General features: G+C 42.2%; 3 protein-coding genes across 3 annotated transcripts; all 3 read left to right on the top strand.

Moving 5' to 3' along the window:
* The first annotated feature begins 3,341 nt into the window (after positions 1–3,341).
* On the top strand, positions 3,342–4,127 carry LOC119736679 (D(1B) dopamine receptor-like). The gene has a single exon (XM_038210694.1). It carries the CDS (start codon positions 3,342–3,344, stop codon positions 4,125–4,127), a length of 786 nt encoding a protein of 261 aa, XP_038066622.1.
* Positions 4,128–10,121: 5,994 nt separating this feature from the next.
* On the top strand, positions 10,122–11,141 carry LOC119736678 (D(1B) dopamine receptor-like). Its single transcript, XM_038210693.1, has one exon. The coding sequence runs from the start codon at positions 10,122–10,124 to the stop codon at positions 11,139–11,141; it is 1,020 nt and encodes a 339-aa protein (XP_038066621.1).
* Positions 11,142–13,716: 2,575 nt separating this feature from the next.
* On the top strand, positions 13,717–14,598 carry LOC119736677 (probable G-protein coupled receptor No18). Its single transcript, XM_038210692.1, has one exon. The coding sequence runs from the start codon at positions 13,717–13,719 to the stop codon at positions 14,596–14,598; it is 882 nt and encodes a 293-aa protein (XP_038066620.1).
* The last annotated feature ends 2,302 nt before the right edge of the window (positions 14,599–16,900 follow it).

Genomic DNA, 16,900 nt, shown 5'->3' with positions numbered 1-16,900 from the left:
GGGAGCAACATTTGCGCTAATCTTCTCGCTTCAAATATAACAATTATTGAATAATTTCTGCATTTTCTCATTCTGATAAGCGTAAAGCGGAACTTGTTAAGTAAACTTGTGTAAATATATTTTAATAGATATGGTTGTGTTCTTCATACTAACATCTGTGAATATACAATGATAATTTGCATCTGTGTAATGTACAATTATGTAGATTTATTACTCGGATGCCAGATGGGCGAAAATTAATATTTGCAACTGAGGATTTATTTTAAGGATAGTGAAATGAATTGGAGATTGAAAAAACGTCACTTTCAAAGTCAGAACGCTCCCCCGCTCAGAAACAGCCTGGCCTTTCCACTGTTGTCATCAGATTATTTTCCCTTGCGAAAAGACATTGGCTTGATGGAGTGGGAATAAGGCATTTTGCCTGATGCATTTTGCCCCGAAAGACCATCTGGGCTGGCTGTCACGGCCAATTGAACACAACTGAAAAGCAATTAACAAGTATTAACTCGTTAATTATTGCTGGTAAGTGCTGCATGCATTATGGCTCATAGATAATGATCTTCCTAAGACCTTGGAATAAAAATTATCATCAAATACCTTAAATTTATAGACAATTAATGTATGAAACAAGAATGGCGCATAACTTTATGCATTGGCTGTACTAATTTTAATATTTACTATTGGCCTATGTTGTTTATCATTTATTTTTATTTGATTATTTCACTTTTGCGATTGTGCTCAAAATAAAATGTACAAATCTGTGTAAGTATCGAAATACATGTTACTGTGCCACTGTATTGTGTAACTCATTTCATTGAAATGGCTGGAGAAAGGGAACAACTGATTTGCCGTTTTTTAAAGGTAGTGGATATTTTGCCGGAGGTAATGACGGCAAACTAACGTTTACTAAAGGTTTGCCGGCGGCATTCCATATCAACAGAGGGCGCTGTACGTAGCACGTTTGGTGAAGTGGTTAAGCAAAAGCTCTAGTGTAAGTGAGCGGGATGACTCGGGTTCGATCCCGATCCTCGCCACATTTAAAAAAAAAAATTCCCCATCCCCAAATAAATAAGAATATTCTTCTTTTATTATTTTAACATGTCTCAAACATTTTATTGCAGAGTATTACATTTTCTTTTTCAGATTTGAGGCTCTGGAGGATTTTTTTTAAAAGGGAAATAAAGTCCGAAATTATAAAATGGTCTGAATCCCATCTTGTGAATACGAGGTTACAACGACAATATTGGCATGGAGCCAGACTAAAATTTGTCACCGGAGAAGTACAAAAAAACAGTAACTGCGCATGTTCAGTGCATATCCGGCAAACTAAACGTTTACTAAAGGTTTGCCGTCTCCGGCAAAATATCCACTGCCTTTTTTTAAACAGTAAAAGAGGGCAGTTTCGGAGAAGACTGTTCCCAGATTTGATGAAGATGTTTCACGTTTCTTAAAGGAGGATGTAATATGGTTTATGGTTTATTTAAAAACATGACATATAGCAGTTAGAAACTGAATTGTATGACATTTACAACATTAAAAAAAAAAAACAATTATAAAGCATAAATAGATATTAAAAGTACATGTACACGTATTTAGACTTAAAAAAAAGCCTCTCCTCTTTTCTGTACGAGGATAGAGTCTCGGCCTTACTTGAAATACATTTCTGTAGAGAAAAAAAATGAAATGGACTTAAATTGTACATTATTGTTTAAATAAAACATATAAAATTTCGTAATAGTGCTGGAACCGTTCAAAATGTTGGTAGATCACCTCGTAGCATAGGATGAACTGCTCCTGTTGATGTGAAACCAACCCAAGGAACAGAAAAAAATGATGTCAGTTTAAGTAATTCTAGGGAGCATAATGTTACATGAATTTCAAATTGGTCATAGAAAACGTCAGTGTTGTGAAACTCGAGTCCAGAACTCGGACTCGACTCGAGTCACATTGGAAAATGACTCGGACTCGACCATGATGACTCGGACTCGAGCTTGATGACTCGTGACTCGAGTCACGTATTTTCATCCAAAAAAAAAACCCCATAACGTTACGTATTTGTGACTAACGTAGCATGTTTTTTTACTCCATAGACCAAACACGGCGCCACGGAAAATCACATCCAGGGTCTGCGCACGCACGCCTTGCGGCGCCAGCACGACCAGCACCAGGTCCCGGTGTCATGCCAAAAAAAGTCCGGTACCAAAGAGTGTCTGCTAACGGCGCACACCGGACGACCTCTATAGTCAATAGCAACCGGGACTGGAATGAGAACCAAAAAAATCAGCCCGCGTAAAATAAATGTATTAACGACCCGACAATAATTCAGTTCTCGCAGGGTAGACTGCCTGGTTCCCGCTCCTATTAGAATCGATTACCAGTATGAAGGGACCAGAAACCAGTCTACTAGCAAAGTGGATCTGTTATGGCGCAAAAGCATCACCCCCCCTCCCCCTCAAAAAAGTAGTATCCCCCCCCCGTTAAAATAAACTATACAAGTGAAAAATCCGTTAGGAGAACAAACTCTAATTCGTCGGAGAGCACGGTCGTAACATCTTTAATATTTACACCAATCAATCAGAATTACTTCTCCAGGCTAAACGATGATGCCGAGTCCAATTTTGTGAACTTGCACTTTATGCTCACAGAGGGCGCAGGCAATTACTCCGTATCCATTATTCTGTCATTTTCACTTGACAAAAGCTTGGTAGTGATTACAGTGGCGTGGTTAATTACTGACGAAAGGGGCCCATTATAAAATCCAATAAACAAGAACTGCTGTCTCAGAGACTCCATCATAGCTTCAGTTCTCATTTTGTCTCCGTCATTCCTGATTAGGCCTTTCCAGAAAAAAAGAGTAAATTTACTTTAGAATGATGTATGTATGAAAGCGACCGGTGCTGGCTGTGCGTGCAAACCCTATCAAGACAGTTTATAATTGAGAGATGCATTTTAGTCGTTGCATCAGTCAGTCGCATACAAAAAAGGTATCCCACTGGTACGGAGAACACTTTCACCTCTAGTTTTCAGTGAGGAAGTATGATTTTTGTGTGTGTTTTCGAATGCCCTTACAGCTTTTTGGTAGGTGAAATGTTTTGAAAGGAAGGCCTAATTATGGAGGAAGAACTGATCGTGAATGCCTCTGCGTCATCTATGAGCGATGACCCAGTCCATCCGGCCTTGTTGGCCGGCTGCATCTTCGTGATTTTCATCGCAGCAGCAACAAGTCTCGTCTACGTGTGGTTGATAGCCACAATCGCTATGGAGCACATCCTCCATAATGTGTCCAACTATTTCATGGCCAGTCTTTGTGTGTCCTTGATTGTCACGGAAATTGTGATTTCATGGTGGTCTGTGATCCTGATGTCAAATATCAAACACTCATCGCTCAAACTCGCAATAGCCACAAGTTTACCTATTTTGGACTTTTCGGCTACTTCTCGAATTCGGTGGTCATAGCGGCTGACCGGTACCTGAAGATCTCCCGGCCCCTGCAGTATCTTCGGCTAGCGACACCCAGACGTTGCATCGTGCTGATTGGTGCGTCCTGGTGCCTGTCTCTGCTCATCGGACTTTCCGTTTTCCTCACCGCCATATTGAATTTGGAAACCGACAGCCAACAATTCTACAGCAGTTTCATGCAGGAGGAAGGTTTTCGAATCCCAATGGTCGTCATGTTGGATCTGACCATCTTCCCCAGCATGATCGCGGTAACTTTTCTGATAGCTTCTCTCGTTCGCATCGCTAGGCAACAGCGGCGCAAGATACGGGATGAAATGCTGATGCTAAAGCATCTTCAAGATCGTGTGCAGCAGACGGAGCAGGAAGGCAACGATGAAAACGCGCCGCAGCCTCCACCGAACCACTCGGCCAACAAAACCACCGTGTACTTCATCGTACACTTCTCTGCATTTGTCGTGGCTTGGTTACCGGCTAGTGTAGCCATAAACATTGCAATTCTCAGTGACCTGACTTCAGCCGTTCTCGACCCTCTCATTACCGCAAGTTCCATTATTGCCGTGTTTGACACCTTCTACGGCACCATGTTCCTGGCCTATGCGCAGCCGGAGCACCGACAGGCAGCAAGGAATAACTTGAAGAGGGTGAAACGACTCGTCTGTGATCGTTAAAGCGAGAAGTGATTCTAGACTGAAAATCTCAGCTAAGTATTTGGGGACTTTAAAGTTTACAAAGTGCCATGTTAAGGAAAGAGACATAAGAAAAACTCTCTTTTCGTTGCAACTTTGAACTGGGACACATTTTGAAGCACAGCAATGCTGTTATTATATATTCATAAATCCCTTATAGGACAGTTTTCCTATTGGTCAAGAGCCCGTCACGTGGCCGGTTTTAAACGGTTGATAAAGGCCGGCTGGCTGCAGCAGGACCCAATTTCACGGCGCTGCTTAACAGTTAGCAGAAAAGTTGTGTTTAGCATAGCAGAAAAAATTGCTAACCTTAAGCACTATTTGATGGCGTGGATGTGCTAACGGTAGCGCGTGCTTGGAGATTTCTACTGTTACGTCACTAAGTTAAGCAAATTTTTCCTCCGAAGTAAGCGTGCCTTTTGCTGTGCTTTTACTTACGGTCTCCATGAAATAGACGGAGGCTCTGTTAGCAGAAAATCGTGTGCTTAGCAGCGCCGTGAAATTGGGCCTAGGAGTTGTTTACGGCCAACCCCGTCCCCAAGGTTTCGAGCAGTACGCGCCCACCTCTACCTTTTCTCTCACCCTGGTATTGGATCATTTGCATGTGCAAGATTTTTGAACACGTATGCAAATGAGGAATAGTCTGGTGCTAGCGTTTGTTTTTGTTTGCGGTGTGTGGGGTATTGTAAAAACAGCATCAATTCGTCGCGCCGTGAGTTATGAAAACACGATTTTTTTTGGAAGTTAAAATGTTATAATCTGGCCCGCCAATATGCAGTATCACATTTCATATTAATATGAGCAAACTGGAAAGGAAAGGAGTATTATAGAGAAGGCGTGGACGTTATAGTTGCAAAGATCGTGAAACTACACGTAATGCACGTTGAAAATAACAACACCAACTACACGATATAATCCATTATTAGCAAATTACGGTGTCGAATCAGTATACAGGAAGAAAGTTTCCTATCCAGGGCTTACTATTGGAAACGAGGTTGGAAATAAAGTAAGGACTGGGGACGAGGTTGGTTTACGGCTACTCTGCGAGAGGGACATACCATAATTTAGCTAGAGGGGTGTTTCGAAAAAAAAGGAAGTAAAAATTTTGAACGAAATCGTTGAAAATTTATAATTTTGGACTTGTTTTGACTTTTGGAACGAAAAGTTTTGATTTTTTGACCGAACAGTTATTTATGAATGGGAATAAATATGTGCTTGGCCGATATTAAACACTGTGTTTAAATCCGGTTTGAGGCATGGGCGTCGCGAGGGGGGGGGGGGCAAGGGGGGCCCCCCTGGAAAAGCAAAACAAAAAGGGGAAAAAGAGAAAAAAAAAGAAAAGAAAAAGAGGCGCGAAGTCATAGTGGTGTAAATTTAATGAGTTGGGGTGCCAAAATGTCCCTGCCCCCCCCCCCCCCCCCTCTAAAACTGATGAATCTAGACTTTGTTGAGAAATACAAGAATTTTTTGGGAAAAAAATATGTTTTGCCCTCCTCTAGAAAAAATCCTGACGACGACCATGGCCAAAGGCGAGGGTGATTATCAGCCTCCAGATTCCAACCGGTTTAAACATAGTGTGTTTTTTTAAAACCGGCCAAGCACAAATGTATTCACGAATAGCTGCCTGGTACCGGTGAATCGTTACAGATTGTTTTATTAGTTACCGATTCAATTGAATCCTAAGTAGAATTGTTCCGTGTATTCAACTCGTGCAGTGAAGTTTCGCGGGTTTTCTTGCGAACTGCCTTTTTTTAGAATAGGTTTTGCTTCAGTAGCTACTGTTTCAGGTCATAATTAATCAAAATAATATTTGTAAAAACAAACAATTCACCCAACGATTTTTAAAACCAGTGCACATACAATTTCTCTTGTGACTTTACCTTTTGATTCGTATCGATTATTGTAGCAATTACTGTAGCAACACATCCTCGAAGAAATACAAGAAAATGTAAAACTGATTATTGCAGCACCTTAAAAATTATAGCTCCCCCTAAGAAAAAATCATCTATCATTTGTCATCTAAATTTAACAAATACTTACTTTACAAAAACGAGCGGTTCGTGCAATTTCGAATGCTGGCTACCGTGATCATTCTGCTCCATTATTTACTAAATTAAATATATTACATTGTAATGACTTATACCAACTTAATCTGGGAAAATCCATGTATATATTTTATGCATAACTTACTCCTACCCCGTCTTAATTCTTGTTTTACATTCGTTTATTTTGTTTTATTTTTTATTTTAAATCTTAGGACAACAAACAAGTAAAAAATCTCTCATAAATTCTAACATTCATGTATATTATAATCGAAGTAGCGCCAGGGGAAATGTGTTGGCCCAATTCAACAGGACGTCAATGTCTAAAAAAAATGTTGTTCATCGAGGTGTCTCATACTGGAATAGTTTAGAGGATTTTTAATTCCGGGTGTGGAGGTCGTGAGTAAGAGTCGTTGTTACCAATCTCCAACTGACTTCTTATCATTTTTCTTTCTTGTGGAATGCCCAGATAACATTTCCAACATGAATATTTCTCGGGGTGATTACGGTTACAAATCATTGTCGAAAATGTTAGCAAGAAAAAGGGCAACCTGGTGTAAAACGCCCATAGATGGGTCGCGGGGGCCGGTCCGGAAGCTCAAAGACAAAATGGTGCACTTTCAGGCTCAATTGACAATTCGCTCTAACCCCTCCCTGCAAACAGGACGCTGGGATACTCTGATGAGCTTCACAGAATCTTGTGAAGGAAGTGGCCTATGACCTCTGTATTTAAAGCATCTGGCTGCAGCTGTTCAAGACTGCAATTAGACAATGTGCGTAAAATGCTATCCGAAAACTTCCCCTAGAAATGCGCACATTCCATACCGGATGTGATTTCTGTTTCATTGCGGACCATGTGGACAAATGTTTAGCGTCGCATAATGCAATCCGACCGTTCGTGATCCGAAACGGAGTCTGAGCAAGTGACGGGAATAGTAAATTCACAACACAGATAAGTTTTACAGAATTTCCTGCATTATTACGCTTTTCAACGAGAAAAAAACATCTCTGAACTGGAATAAAAGAGTAATGAATCAGTCTTAACGGCCGTTTCAAACCCATGCAGAGTCATAAACTTGATGACGCGCAGGTCACTGGTCACGCAAAATCCAACCAATCAGAGCGTGAATTCATCAGAGTAGCCCAGCGTTTGCAGGGCGGGGGGGGGGGGGGGGGGGTACGAGCGAATATTGACAATCCTGGCAAGTGACGGCAGAGGGCGCTATCAACAAGACGAATCCAATCCAGTCTTGGGAACTATGGCTTCCTAGACCTGACAATTCCCAGCATACCTCACGCGCGCGCATCATACGCTTGACTACAGTACTCCTGAGGTTTGCTCGGAATGTCTCGGGTCGGAGTGCCAAAGATCCCAATACTGGATCGGATTCATCTTGTTGACAGCGCCCTCTGCAGTCTCGGCGACTTCACCACGCTTGCAAGGGATCGGGAGTGGGAATAAAATCCAATTCTGGTCTTGGAATGAGACTAATCAATTCATAAAGGCTTGGCTCAAAATATTGGATTTCACCAAATGTTAACAATCATGGGGCGGATTACGACTCACTCGGCCCTTTTCAGGGTTAATCTTCTCCATCACGATGTCAAACCTACACTGTGACATCCTCAACTATCAACGGCCGTTTCAAACCTTGCAGAGTCATGAACTTGATGACGCGCAGGTCACTGGTCACGCAAAATCCAACCAATCAGAGCGTGAATTCATCAGAGTAGCCCAGCGTTTGCAGGGCGGGGGGGGGGGGGGGGGGTGGGGGGGGGGGGTGGGGGGGGGGGGGGGTACGAGCGAATATTGACAATCCTGGCAAGTGACGGCAGAGGGCGCTATCAACAAGACGAATCCAATCCAGTCTTGGGAACTATGGCTTCCTAGACCTGACAATTCCCAGCATACCTCACGCGCGCGCAACATACGCTTGACTACAGTACTCCTGAGGTTTGCTCGGAATGTCTCGGGTCGGAGTGCCAAAGATCCCAATACTGGATCGGATTCATCTTGTTGACAGCGCCCTCTGCAGTCTCGGCGACTTCACCACGCTTGCAAGGGATCGGGAGTGGGAATAAAATCCAATTCTGGTCTTGGAATGAGACTAATCAATTCATAAAGGCTTGGTTCGAAAATATTAGATATCACAAAATGTTAACAATTATATGGGGCCGATTGCGACTCACTCGGCCCTTTTCAGGGTTGATCTTCTCCATCACGATGTCAAACCTACACTGTGACATCCTCAACTATGATTGGATGAATACATTTGATGAAGGACGCCCCCTAGAGTTAGATAATATGAATACCCCACCTATCCATTTCTCAAGCTACTGGTCCCCCCCCCCCCGCAACTGATAGCAAGAAATCGCTGCTCCTGATGATCATCATGATCTCAAGGGACGGAGGCCCCGCTCTCAACCCGCAGTAACGACGTGGAACAACCAGCATTTTTTTGCAGCTCTTCTATCGATAGACGGACCGATGTCGTCCTGAAGCTAATTTGGGAGGACACAGTTTTGGATTATTTTTCATACTTGGAATAAGCGATAAACGAAGTCATTCAATCTTTGACCATTTTCACAGACCATTTTACTGGTTACCAAGTAAATCGTAGACTCCTCAACAAGTGGGTTTTAAATTCTTGCCCAAGTTGTATTATTGTGTTGTATCCTGTGGTATTTATAAGGCAATATGCTGCAACAAGGACTGCTATTTTAATACCAACAAAGTAATATATTTATTTACAACCAATTACATGCGGACTTTTCCTGATCTGAACTTAGCCACTATTTTTTCAATCGATTTTTTTTTTATACCGGTGTATGGCACGTTAATGACAGTATCGGATACTATAGCAACAGGGTCATGAAAGCATCATGTAAACGAACCAAAAAGAACGTCACTAATAAGCACGTGTTTAAATCCAAGTGAACGTATTTATGTATTAAAGACGCACAGTCCGTGCTATTCTCGAATTTTCCAGATTTTCTTTAATTTCTAGTTTTGCTAGTAATATATTGGTACACTTTTGAATGAGACATTCGGAGCAAAATTAGGAATGATAATTACTTTCAAAATACACGTATCAACGTTTAAGTATCACAAAAATTCAGTAATCGCCGAGTAGACTTATTCCCGCCCCTATCAGAATCGACAATGTAGGGAGCAAGAACCAGTCTATTAGCAAGGAGGATTTGTTATCGCGCAAAAGCAACCGATCCCTACCGAAAAAAATGGGGGAGGTGTAGCTTTTCCCATTAACAGAAAATAAACTGGACGAGTGGAAACTCTGTAATGAGAACAAACTGCAATTCGTCGAAGAGCACGGTCATAACATCTTTAATATCTACACCAATCAATCAGATTTACGTCTCAAGGCTGAGCGATAAATCCGAGTCCAGTATCGTGAACTTACATAATATGTTCATAATAGAGGCAAGTACTTATCCATTATTCTGGCATTTTCACCTGACAAAAGCATGGTAGCGGTTACAGTAACGCGCGGCTTGTTATTTACCGACGAAAGGGGCGTATCAACAAATCCACTTTACTGCTGGGCCAAATATTAACTCTCATCAAAGCGTCAGTTTCAGTTTTCGGCCGTCGTTCCTAATTAGGCCTTTTCAGATGTAGAACGATTTATGAAAGCGCCCGGTGTTGTGCGTGTAAGCCGTTTCAAGGTGTATAATAATATTGAGATATGCAACCGGCTACAGCGTATATGCATAACGTACCGTTATGTACGGTACGTGCGAATTTGGTCGTTGCGTCATATAGTCATTTACCAACTAGGTATCACACAAGTTGGTTGTTTTTCTGTTTTCACTGAAGCAGATGGGATTTCTTTGTGCTTTTGACGCACTGACAGTTGTTTGTAAATTTTGATGCTTTTGGTGACTGAAATTTTCTGAAGGAAGGCCTATAATTATGGAGGAAGAAGTGATCGTGAATGCGTCTGCGCCATCCGTGAGCGATGACCCAGTCCATCCGGCCTTGTTGGCCGGCTACATCTTCGTGATTTTCATCGCAGTAGCAACAGTTCTGGTCTACGTGTGGTTGATAGCTACAATCGCTATGGAGCACATCCTCCATAATGTGTCCAACTATTTCATGGCCAGTCTTTGTGTGTCCCTGATCGTCATGGGAATTTTGATTTCATGGTGGGCTGTGATCCTGATGTCAAACTTGACACACTCCGCGCTCAAACTCGCAGTACTCACAAGTTTTACCTATTTTGGACTTCTCGGCTACTTCTTAAATTCGGTGGTCATAGCGGCTGACCGGTACCTGAAGATCTCCCGGCCCCTGCAGTATCTCCGGCTAGCGACGCCCAGACGTTGCATCGTCCTGATCGGTGCGTCCTGGTGCCTATCTCTGGCCCTCGGACTTGCAGTGTTCCTCTCCGCCTTGTTGAATTTTGATCCCAACAGCCAAGAGTCATTCGCCAGCTTCCTGCAGGGGGAAGGTTTTCGAATCCCAATGGTCGTCATGTCGGATCTGACAATTTTCCCCAGTATGATCGCGCTAACCTTTCTGATAGCTGCTCTCGTTCGCATCGCTAGGCAACAGCGGCGCAAGATACGGGATGAAATGCTGATGCTGAAGCATCTTCAAGATCGAGCGCAGCGGACGGAGCAGGAAGGCAACGATGAGAACGCGCCGCAGCCTCGACCGAACCACTCGACCAACAAAACCACCGTGTACTTCATCGTACACTTCTCCGCATTTGTGGTGGCTTGGCTACCAAATAGTGTAGCCATTAACATTGCAGTTTTTAACACTGACCTGACTTCAGCCGTTCTCAACCCTCTCATGACCGTCGGTTCCATTATTGCCATGTTTGACACCTTCTGCGGCACCTTGTTCCTGGCCTATGCGCAGCCGGAGCACCGACAGGCAGCAAGGAGTAACTTAAAGAGGATGAAGCGACTGATCTGTGATCATTAAAGCGAGATGTGATTCCAGACTGCCAACTCTAGGGGCCATTAAACATTATCAAGTTTCGATCTTACCACTATTACTTTCCCATTCAATGCAGACCGAACACGTGTATGCCTAGGTCAGTGACAGTGTGTTGCAGCCGGGGGTCTGCCCATCTCGCACATGTGCCCACAGATGACTTTTTTTGTGTTTCATCATTGGCTAGGTTGTTGGCAATGACTGGTTGCAGCCTTCATAGACCACGGTTCTATCTTTTTTTTCACAACAAGGTGGTCTTGTGGCAGATGAGGCCGTGCCTCTCGCGTTCACTAATGGAACACAAATCTGGTTTAGGGCACTTGGATCTCTCACAGCTGAGGACTTGTTTGATGGAAAGTTCCATATTTATTAAGGACAGAAAAATACAAAAAACTGAACTGTCGCTACCCGCTGTGACTTTGAATTGGTATGGCCTTCTGCCGCCTTATAAAAACACCATATTGCAAAAAGGGCCAAACATTATGCTGAAATCATCCGCTTACGAAACTACTGACTGGAAAAACCAGTAATTTCAAATGTCCCGCGCTGCGAAATTGTCGACCATCTCCCACAATACACTGGAAAAGAAAATGAACTGTTCTGGGCAAACTCTTGGTGGTGCACTGCATTGTGGAAGGCCCGGTCGTAACATCTTCAATAGATTTACACCAATCAATAAGAATTGCTTCTCAATGCGGAACGATTAATTCGAGTCCAGTATCGTGAACCTACATATTATGCAAACAGAGGCAATTTCACCATATCCATTATTCTGTCATTTCCAACTGACAAAAGCTGGGCAGTGATTACAGTAACGCGCGGTTTCTTAATTACCGACGAAAGGGGCGTATTAATAAATCCATTAACGGTGTCTCTCATGAAAGCGTCAGTTCCAATTTTGTCTTTGTCATTCCTCACTGGACACCTCTTCAAATATTTTCAATCGATTGGTTTTTTTTATACCGGTGTATGGCACATTAATGACAGTATCGGATACTATAGCAACCGAGCCTTGAAAAGCATCCATGTAAACGGACAAAAAAGAACGTCACTAAGCACGCATTTTAATCCAAGTGAACGTATTTATGTATTACAGGGAATGTACAACATTTGCTTTTGATGTAATTTTCCAGAAATAAATGGATTTGGAGGAATAGTATGTTCAAGCAAATATTTTTACACTGACTTGTTTCACGTTTTGGGTTCGTAGATGCTGGGAAAACCAAGAAAAACAATCATGTTCTTGTAGTCTGGTTCCCTGACCCCACTTAAGATGAAACAAGGCAATTTATAGACGTTGGGGAATCATAAGGTCAGAGAATCAGTCTAGCAGGCTCGTACCTCATCACAGGTGTGTAATCAGTTGCAAAGAAAATGGCGAATAATTTAAGGAGCAGTTTAAAAAAAAAATACCACAGTTTTCTCCAACGCTGGTCGTTGGAAATTGATACAAAAATATCACTTTACTTAAAAACGTCAGCACACAAGGAGCCATGATTGTACGGGATGCTAACAGTCCAGTAAAGAATTTCGTGGTAATTTGATCATTTCCTTTTTTGATGCTTACAATTGATGTATCTTCCCTTCAAAGATGTACAGTCCGAGCTATTCTCGAGTTTTCCAGATTTTCTTTAATTGCTAGTTTTGCCAGTAATATATAGGTACACTTTTCGATGAGACATGGAGCAAAACAATCGGCCCACTTTTATTTAAGGAATGATAATTACTTTTGAAATAGTATCAACGTTATCACAAAAATTCAGCAATCGACGGGTAGACTGATTCCTGCCCCTATCAGAATCGACAATGTAGGGATCAAGAACCAGTCTATTAGCAAGGAGGATCTGTTATCGCGCAAAAGCAACCGCTCCCTAACAAAAAAATGAGGAGGGGTGTAGCTTTTCCCGTTAACAGAAAATAAACTGGACGAGTGGAAAACTCCGTAATGAGAACAAGCTGCAATTCGTCGAAGAGCACGGTCATAACATCTTTAATATCTACACCAATCAATTAGATTTACGTCTCAAGGCTGAGCGAGAAATCTGAGTCCAGTATCGTGAACTTACATATTATGTTTATAATATAGAGGCAATGACTTATCCATTATCCTGGCATTTTCACCTGACAAAAGCGTGGTAGCGGTTACAGTTACCCGCGGTTTGTTAAACATACGAAAGGGGCGTACTAAAAAAAATAAACAACCGCTGGGCCAAATCTTAATGGTGTCTCTCATCAAAAACGTCAGTTCCAATTTTGTCTCCGTCATTCCTGATTAGGCCTACTCTGAAAAAAGTAAATTTACTCTAAATTGATGTTTTTAATGAAAGCGCCCAGTGCTGTGCGTGTAAGCCATCATCAGTTTATAATAAATTGAGAGATGCAACGGGCTAGCGTATAATGACGTACCGGTACGTGCGAGTTTGGTCGTTGCGTCGTCATAAAAAGTATCACACTAGTACGGAAAACTGTATTTGGGATTTCTTTGTGTTTTTGAATGCAGTGACAGTTGTTTGTAAATTTTGATGTGTTTTGTGACTGAAATATTCTGTCAGGAAGGCCTATTATGGAGGAAGAAGTGATCGTGAATGCGTCTGCATCATCTGTGAGCGATGAACTAGTCCATCCGGCCTTGTTGGCCGGCTACATCTTCCTGATTTCCATCGCATTAGTAACAAGTCTCGTTTACGTGTGGTTAATAGCCACAATCGCTACAGAACACACCCTCCATAATGTGTCCAACTATTTCATGGCTAGTCTTTGTGTGTCCCTGATCGTTATGGGAATTTTGATTTCATGGTGGGTTGTAATCCTGATGTCGAACTTGAACCACTCCGCGCTCAAACTCGCAGTACTCACAAGTTCAACCTACTTTGGACTTCTCGGTTATTTCTTGAATTCGGTGGTCATAGCGGCTGACCGGTACCTGAAGATCTCCCGGCCCCTGCAGTATCTCCGGCTAGCGACGCCCAGACGTTGCATCGTCCTGATCGGTGCGTTCTGGTGCCTGTCTCTGGCCCTCGGACTTGCAGTGTTCCTCTCCGCCTTGCTGAATTTTGACCCCAACAGCCAAGAGTCGTTCGCCAGTTTCCTGCAGGGGGAAGGTTTTCGAATCCCAATGGTCGTCATGTCGGATCTGACAATTTTCCCCAGTATGATCGCGGCAACCTTTCTGATAGCTGCTCTCGTTCGCATCGCTAGGCAACAGCGGCGCAAAATACAGGATGAAATGCTGATGCTGAAGCATCTTCAAGATCGTGTGCAGCAGACGGAGCAGGAAGTCAACGATGAGAACGCGCCGCAGCCTCGACCGAACCACTTGTCCGATAAAACCACCGTGTACTTCATCGTTCACTTCTCCGCATTTGTGGTGGCTTGGCTACCAAATAGCGTAGCCATTAACTCGTTAATTATTGCTGGTAAGTGCTGCATGCATTATGGCTCATAGATAATGATCTTCCTAAGACCTTGGAATAAAAATTATCATCAAATACCTTAAATTTATAGACAATTAATGTATGAAACAAGAATGGCGCATAACTTTATGCATTGGCTGTACTAATTTTAATATTTACTATTGGCCTATGTTGTTTATCATTTATTTTTATTTGATTATTTCACTTTTGCGATTGTGCTCAAAATAAAATGTACAAATCTGTGTAAGTATCGAAATACATGTTATTGTGCCACTGTATTGTGTAACTCATTTCATTGAAATGGCTGGAGAAAGGGAACAACTGATTTGCCGTTTTTTAAAGGTAGTGGATATTTTGCCGGAGGTAATGACGGCAAACTAACGTTTACTAAAGGTTTGCCGGCGGCATTCCATATCAACAGAGGGCGCTGTACGTAGCACGTTTGGTGAAGTGGTTAAGCAAAAGCTCTAGTGTAAGTGAGCGGGATGACTCGGGTTCGATCCCGATCCTCGCCACATTTAAAAAAAAAAATTTCCCCATCCCCAAATAAATAAGAATATTCTTCTTTTATTATTTTAACATGTCTCAAACATTTTATTGCAGAGTATTACATTTTCTTTTTCAGATTTGAGGCTCTGGAGGATTTTTTTTAAAAGGGAAATAAAGTCCGAAATTATAAAATGGTCTGAATCCCATCTTGTGAATACGAGGTTACAACGACAATATTGGCATGGAGCCAGACTAAAATTTGTCACCGGAGAAGTACAAAAAAACAGTAACTGCGCATGTTCAGTGCATATCCGGCAAACTAAACGTTTACTAAAGGTTTGCCGCTTCCGGCAAAATATCCACTGCCTTTTTTTAAACAGTAAAAGAGGGCAGTTTTGGAGAAGACTGTTCCCAGATTTGATGAAGATGTTTCACGTTTCTTAAAGGGGGATGTAATATGGTTTATGGTTTATTAAAAAACACGACATTTAGCAGTTAGAAACTGAATTGTATGACATTTACAACATTAAAAAAAAAAACAATTATAAAGCATAAATAGATATTAAAAGTACATGTACACGTATTTAGACTTAAAAAAAAGCCTCTCCTGTTTTCTGTACGAGGATAGAGTCTCGGCCTTACTTGAAATACATTTCTGTAGAGAAAAAAAATGAAATGGACTTAAATTGTACATTATTGTTTAAATAAAAAATAAAAAATTTCGTAATAGTGCTGGAACCGTTCAAAATGTTGGTAGATCACCTCGTAGCATAGGATGAACTGCTCCTGTTGATGTGAAACCAACCCAAGGAACAGAAAAAAATGATGTCAGTTTAAGTAATTCTAGGGAGCATAATGTTACATGAATTTCAAATTGGTCATAGAAAACGTCAGTGTTGTGAAACTCGAGTCCAGAACTCGGACTCGACTCGAGTCACATTGGAAAATGACTCGGACTCGACCATGATGACTCGGACTCGAGCTTGATGACTCGTGACTCGAGTCACGTATTTTCATCCAAAAAAAAAACCCCATAACGTTACGTATTTGTGACTAACGTAGCATGTTTTTTTACTCCATAGACCAAACACGGCGCCACGGAAAATCACATCCAGGGTCTGCGCACGCACGCCTTGCGGCGCCAGCACGACCAGCACCAGGTCCCGGTGTCATGCCAAAAAAAAGTCCGGTACCAAAGAGTGTCTGCTAACGGCGCACACCGGACGACCTCTATAGTCAATAGCAAACGGGACTGGAATGAGAACCAAAAAAATCAGCCCGCGTAAAATAAATGTATTAACGACCCGACAATAATTCAGTTCTCGCAGGGTAGACTGCCTGGTTCCCGCTCCTATTAGAATCGATTACCAGTATGAAGGGACCAGAAACCAGTCTACTAGCAAAGTGGATCTGTTATGGCGCAAAAGCATCACCCCCCCCTCCCCCTCAAAAAAGTAGTATCCCCCCCCCCCCCGTTAAAATAAACTATACAAGTGAAAAATCCGTTAGGAGAACGAACTCTAATTCGTCGGAGAGCACGGTCGTAACATCTTTAATATTTACACCAATCAATCAGAATTACTTCTCCAGGCTAAACGATGATGCCGAGTCCAATTTTGTGAACTTGCACTTTATGCTCACAGAGGGCGCAGGCAATTACTCCGTATCCATTAATCTGTCATTTTCACTTGACAAAAGCTTGGTAGTGATTACAGTGGCGTGGTTAATTACTGACGAAAGGGGCCCATTATAAAATCCAATAAACAAGAACTGCTGTCTCAGAGACTCCATCATAGCTTCAGTTCTCATTTTGTCTCCGTCATTCCTGATTAGGCCTTTCCAGAA

The sequence above is a fragment of the Patiria miniata genome, unplaced genomic scaffold (genome assembly GCF_015706575.1).
Source record: "Patiria miniata isolate m_02_andy unplaced genomic scaffold, ASM1570657v1 HiC_scaffold_3, whole genome shotgun sequence".
NCBI classification, from domain to species: Eukaryota; Metazoa; Echinodermata; class Asteroidea; order Valvatida; family Asterinidae; genus Patiria; species Patiria miniata.
Note: the sequence above shows the minus strand (reverse complement) of the source record. Positions and strands in the feature narration are given on the sequence as shown.